This window comes from Aplidium turbinatum, chromosome 4 (assembly GCF_918807975.1).
Source record: "Aplidium turbinatum chromosome 4, kaAplTurb1.1, whole genome shotgun sequence".
NCBI lineage: Eukaryota > Metazoa > Chordata > Ascidiacea > Aplousobranchia > Polyclinidae > Aplidium > Aplidium turbinatum.
In genome coordinates this window covers 26,724,842-26,730,745 of record NC_137475.1, presented here as the reverse complement: position 1 = coordinate 26,730,745, position 5,904 = coordinate 26,724,842, and the positions used below count along the sequence as shown (strand labels likewise).

General features: G+C 36.7%; 1 protein-coding gene across 1 annotated transcript; it reads left to right on the top strand.

Moving 5' to 3' along the window:
• The first annotated feature begins 3,242 nt into the window (after positions 1 to 3,242).
• On the top strand, positions 3,243 to 5,465 carry LOC145768842 (uncharacterized). The gene has a single exon (XM_082580448.1). It carries the CDS (start codon positions 3,310 to 3,312, stop codon positions 5,104 to 5,106), a length of 1,797 nt encoding a protein of 598 aa, XP_082436574.1. The 5' UTR covers positions 3,243 to 3,309; the 3' UTR covers positions 5,107 to 5,465.
• Positions 5,466 to 5,904: the final 439 nt, after the last annotated feature.

The window sequence follows — 5,904 nt, the reverse complement described above, 5'->3', positions numbered from 1 at the left end:
GCACTAAGAAACCTACTTTCTTTCCTTCTGACTCGTGCGAATGAAATAAAGTCAAATCCGGCTATTGTGGCTGTCCTGTCTGTCAGTGTCATCATTCCTTTTAAGAAAGATATGTCTGCAGGATTTTATATAAGCTCTTCAACAAAACGCTAATATACGGTATTGATTTCGCCTGAACCCGTTGTAATGCATTTTGTGTCCATTACTGTAATGCTATGGATAATTGGATGCTCAAATTAAAGCAGGCCTTAAAACTCGTGTTTTTGTCCGGCAGCCATCGTGGCCTACCAAGAGCTCCTTCTCGGCGGCCAAATTTGCGTGCTTGGAGGCCAAATACAAAATAACGATAGCACAAGTACATAGAATTAAACTTGCAACAATGCCAAAATGATCACTTAGTGTTATTGAAGTCTCGGCGTCCTGCTATAGAATCGTTGTACCACGTAATAACTGCTTTATCGGGATTGTAATCCGGTATTGCGGGACCATCTAACGACCCTAAATTGTTTCAACTGCATACCGCCTTTCATAAAACCTGACCATTTATACCGTTATGATGTCACCATTTAGGGTGTGAACTGTGAAGTCACTAACCCATAGCGGAAACATTTCTCAACTCTGAAGACACGTGTTTTCCCTTCGGATGTCAACTAACCTTCCCATACAACAAAATCCGTCATTTTTACATTGATTCTACGTTTGCAGTGGCTAAATCAGGGTAAAAATGACGAATTTTGTTGTCTGGGTAGTTCTGCTTTTTAATAACGATTCAATGTCTGACAACATTGAATCAACATAAAAAAGACAACATTGCCAGCCAATGTAAATTAGCACTTCGGATTAACACTTTGTTAAAATAAACATCGGGAATTACAAACAAGACTTATAGCCGGTGATCGCATCTGGATATTTTCCATACAATAGCAAATGTTTCCGCACAATACAACAGTGGTGATTATGACGTGCTGACCTAGTTTTGCAACACTTTTTGATACCAGATATTTTTGACAGGTAATCCACGATCTTTCTATTGCAAAATTAAATAATTAGCTAAAGAAACCGGCAGCCAAATTGCCCGACTGAGGAGGCAGCACCGGCGGTCATTCAAGCACTACTTAGCGGCCATGGCCGCCGGCTGCTTTAAGGCTTGTAATGTAAAGGCAGCATTTTTGCAATTAACTTCATACGGTAATTGTTTGCTTTTATATGTTTACGGTACTTCAGTGTATTAACAGCAATACCTTTAGAAGCATTATGAATTTGTTTTTCTTTTCCCTTTTTTAAAAAAAAACAATAAATTTCCAACTTTTTTAAGCATTTTTGCTGAATAAAGGCTCTGATGTCATTTTGCTAGCCCATAGGTGATTTTAGACTGCAGAAATGACTTCCCAAGACTTGATTTAGTTGCCAGGATAGACACCAAAACCACAAGCCTGCATCCACTAGAAAAAAAATTATAGCCAATTTAAGGAATTTTGCCTCGGCGGTCACTAGAGAGCTCTTGGATAGGGGTCAAACAGGGTCAAAAAATGTTTTTTTAATTACCAATGTAAAAGATAGCCCAAACTGCATCTTTTTGCAGATGCACTAAGCTGAACCTAAAAATTCGTTTTTTTTGATCCACCCTATGCCACATATAAAGATGACACAAACCCAACGCTTCTGCGTCTGGAATTGCAACAGCTGGAAAGTTTTCAACAGCAAAAATAGATTTTTGTTTCAACTACATCGCAACTGCTTGATCTATTTGCAAGCAATGAAACAATTTCATTAATGCTTCCAAACGTGGTCTGCATTGTTAAAATTTATCGTTGCCTTCCACCACCTGCGAGGCAGAGCGATCGTTTAGTGCACTCAGGTGCATAAAAACCTACTTGCGATCTACCATGACGCAACAGCGATTGAACGAACTAATTTTACATGTTTATCAAGCTGAAGCTTCACGGTTACAATTTCACGGTTACAACCAGTTGATTAACGGTTGGATTGATAGAGCTGCTGTTTGCAAAAATACTTTTGCCAAATGTTAAGTATCAGAGCAGCGACGTAACAATAAAATTCACGACATACCTCCTGCGCTTTTTTTTAAAGTTGCTTTGTAATTTATCGAACTACAAATCAGGTGTGAAAAGACAATTGCATCTACAAAACACGCTTAGTAAAAATCAAACAAAAACATACAGTTTGAAAGTTTTTAGGTTGCCATATTGTGCTATCCGCCACCCCGTGCAAAAATAAAAGTCGGCGCCTATGGGAATCACTATATATAAATAAGTTAATTCGCCTATGTTAATGTTAGTAGCAGGTTTAAAGAGAAATGTGCCTTATACAGTTACACTATAGGGGAGGGTGGGGGAAATGTCAGACAGATTTAATCACTTGTGGATTTTTTTTTATGTTTCTTAGCTTGCCATACGGCTTAAATTCATAGAACATTTCATTTTTACTGACAGTTTTGTTTATGAATTGTTCTGTTTGGTGGTTTTCCCAATTCCCAATTTGGTGGTTTTCCCAATAATGTTGCCAATATTAAAATAAAGAATTGCTATAAGTCATCCATAAATAAACAGCACTCATCTTGTTGTCAACGGTCAAAATGCATATCATATATACGTCTTATATGATTAAATCAAATGTAGTTATTACTATCTGAAGCCTTTACAAATTGTTTCACCTAACGGATCATCAGAAGGTCTTATTCAAATAGAATTCTTATTCTATTTGAATAAGAATTCTATTTGATATATAATATTCTTATTAATATATTCTTATTCTCAATATTCTCATTCTCAATAAAATATTCTTATTCTATTTGAATAAGACCTTCTGATGATCCGTTAGGTGAAACAATTTGTAAAGGCTTCAGATAGTAATAACTACATTTGATTTAATTCGCTCTGCTTTGCCTTTTTGCTTGGCATTGAGCACTTTTTGTAGTATTAATAGTTTTCATTGTTTTTCTTATACGATTATATATATAATAATATCAGGCCTCGATATTCGTTTTTGTTGATAACTGATTAACTTCCACCGAACAAGGTCGTGTGGCTTCTTTCTTGTGTAATTCCAAAACTTAACAAATTTTGCTGTATCTTGCTGTAATAGCCTACTTGTATAATCTAATTTTGCGACCAACCTTGCCTTATCAATATTATTCGGAGATTAAGCTTTAGCTTGTTCACAGTTTTCAACTAAATCTTACTTTTATAATTATATGTTTTTCTTTTTCTGCAGGCATTACAATTGGTTATATTTTTTAAATGCACAGTTTTATATGATACATAATATACAGTTCAACTGAAAGGCGAAATGATTGAAATGAACCTTCCAGTATCTGGTACTACTCATTACAATCAACTTAACTTTAATTTAGATGCTCCTAGTCCTGCTTCTACGCTTCCTGATCATGGTACGCCTCCTCCATTTATACTTATTCAGAAGATTCCTGAAAAACCGTTTGTTACCCAACAATTGCACCTTCCAAATAGTATTGCCGTGTCAGATGAAATGTCTCTAGCACATCAGTTGGCAAAGTTAGATGTCAGCAATTCTTTAAGAAACAAAAAGGTGCTTGCTGCTAAAGAGAAACAACCCGATGAAAGCAAACAACCGTTGAAAGTTAAAATGCAAAAGGGTACAAAAACGTTTGGAGCAAAGTCTAAAATAGACAAAAAAAATTTTCGTGATCCAGCCAAAGCTCCTTTGCCAGTTTCCCATAATCAAAATACCAATTTAAAAAAGTCTGTCAGAGTACACAGTAGTCCTGATCAGTTGAAAGCAGTGAAATTTATACCACCAAAACATAATGATATTCGGTACAAAATTCCACGAGGGATGAAAGATGCTATCACATCCACATGTGACTTGTCATTGTTGACCGATTGTGCACCGTCTATTGATAACTCTTGGACACGTGGTAGACCTCCACAGGAATTAATTAAGAAGGAAAAACTTCAAAAGCGTTTCAATCAGAAAACTTCCAGTAATAGTGGATTTTTGTCTCATTATCGTTCACCTGCCAAGCAGTTGCCTTTAAATTTTGTAAAGCAACCAACAATAATCGCCAGATGCGACAATTGTTCAGCAAGAGTTCCTGAAAAACAGCGAGCCAATTCTGGAAGGCATGAATCAAGTTTTTCAAGTTCAAAGAATGTGTTGCCTAATCCATCACTGATTCAAGATTTTATAAGAAATCAACAAACGCCGTCAGATTTTTCATCTCATCCATCTGATTATTCTGAATCGACAGGCCTCTCTAAGTTTTGTGAATTTAGTTCTTCTTTGCCAAGAAAACAATGTCACAAAAAACTTATTCGGACAAAACTTTCAAAACAGAGAAATAAAAACACACGCACAAATGCAACAGTTGAACCTAGAAAGAAAACCGTATTGACTGACTCAAATTTTGACAATGTGAAGCATAGACAAGTGTCTTCCGACGATGCCCCTTCTGACATTGTAGAGGCGATCAGGAACAATTCTCAGTGTGAAAATTTGTATCAAAGACTGGTTGACATTGAAAATACAGAAAAGGTTATTCGACATCGATGGCAGAAGATACAATATGAAGACTTGAAGAAACGATGCTACAACCGTCATAATGCTGACACAAATTCCTTGCAGAATGCTGAAGAAGGTGCAGACAAAGCTGAATATCTAAATATCCGTGGTGGAAAAAAAATTGTGCTTACACCGAAGAAAGAAGTTGTCAAGTTTATGCCGCAAAAACACGTACATGTTCATCAGTCTTTTAACAGTCCAGTTTCATTACGGTCCACATCATGTACAAAAAGGCTATCAATTCCAGAAGAAATAGTTAAATCCATTCACAAAAATAAATTGGATTTTAGAAAGTACTTAAACTCTGTGTTTCATGAACCTAAGGGAAAGTTTAATCCATGGAAGATCGTCGTTGACCTTTCGGAGGAAATCATGACCAATGTTGTGGAGAACGTTTGTGACAAAGTTAACGAAGGGTTTGATGGCTGTGTTGAAGAATTGTTTGAAGCAGAGTTTGCGCAACCCAATCAGTCAGATTTGTACTCCACTGTTGAACAGTCATTGGCATCTTCTACTGCTCAACATAATTCATATATTTATGACTAAATTCATTAGCATTTCGCGTAGTCAGCACGAAAAATGCCTTAACTGTTACTGTGCGTATTAATTTGGCGACTAGTCTTTTTCATCGCATTATCACTTTCTAGATAGACTGTGTTGGGAAGTCCCCAGCTCGCAGCGCAATAAGTTTTGTCTATTCCGGAGAAGTTAATGGTGGCCTATTGTTTTCTGATGTAGGTAATCGCATTACTGCATTGTTTTCTGTCGGCACTGCAATTATCATTGTAAACAATGATGCTTGGTTTCTTCATAGCTCCATCCAGATATTGGTGAAAAGCATGAAACGAAAGTAAATGCTTCTCAAAACATTGCGATAGTAAAATCGACTTTAATTGTGTCATGTAGCCAACAGTGAGAACGACTGGCTCGAACGACAATTGTCGTGATACGCACTTGGTAAATGATTGAATTAATTAATGAACAGGTTAATGACCTAGCGTAGGTAGAGGGGTCTGCTACTATTCGGTGAGAGCCTTTTTCGGTGAGTTCCCTATTCGGTGATTTTTTAATTTTTTTTTTTTTAATTATCGGGTACCGTAGCCTAACTAATTATCATTGCTGATGTTACATCGTTTTAACGTCGCTAAACATTGAAATAAGACCCTATAGGCCTACCCCTAACCCTAAAACAGCAATGATAATTAGGCTACGGTACCCGATTAAAAAAAAATTCAAAAAATCACCAAATAGGGAACTCACCGAATAGGGGACTCACCGAAACGGGCCATTCCGTAGGTAGAGATGGGTAAAATCTCCCGTTTTGGAAATCTTGAATATCAAGAT

What these genes read in the sequence shown, in the direction of transcription:
- LOC145768842 (XM_082580448.1), top strand. Translation starts at nt 3,310, where the DNA reads ATGATTGAAATGAACCTTCCAGTATCTGGTACTACTCATTACAATCAA.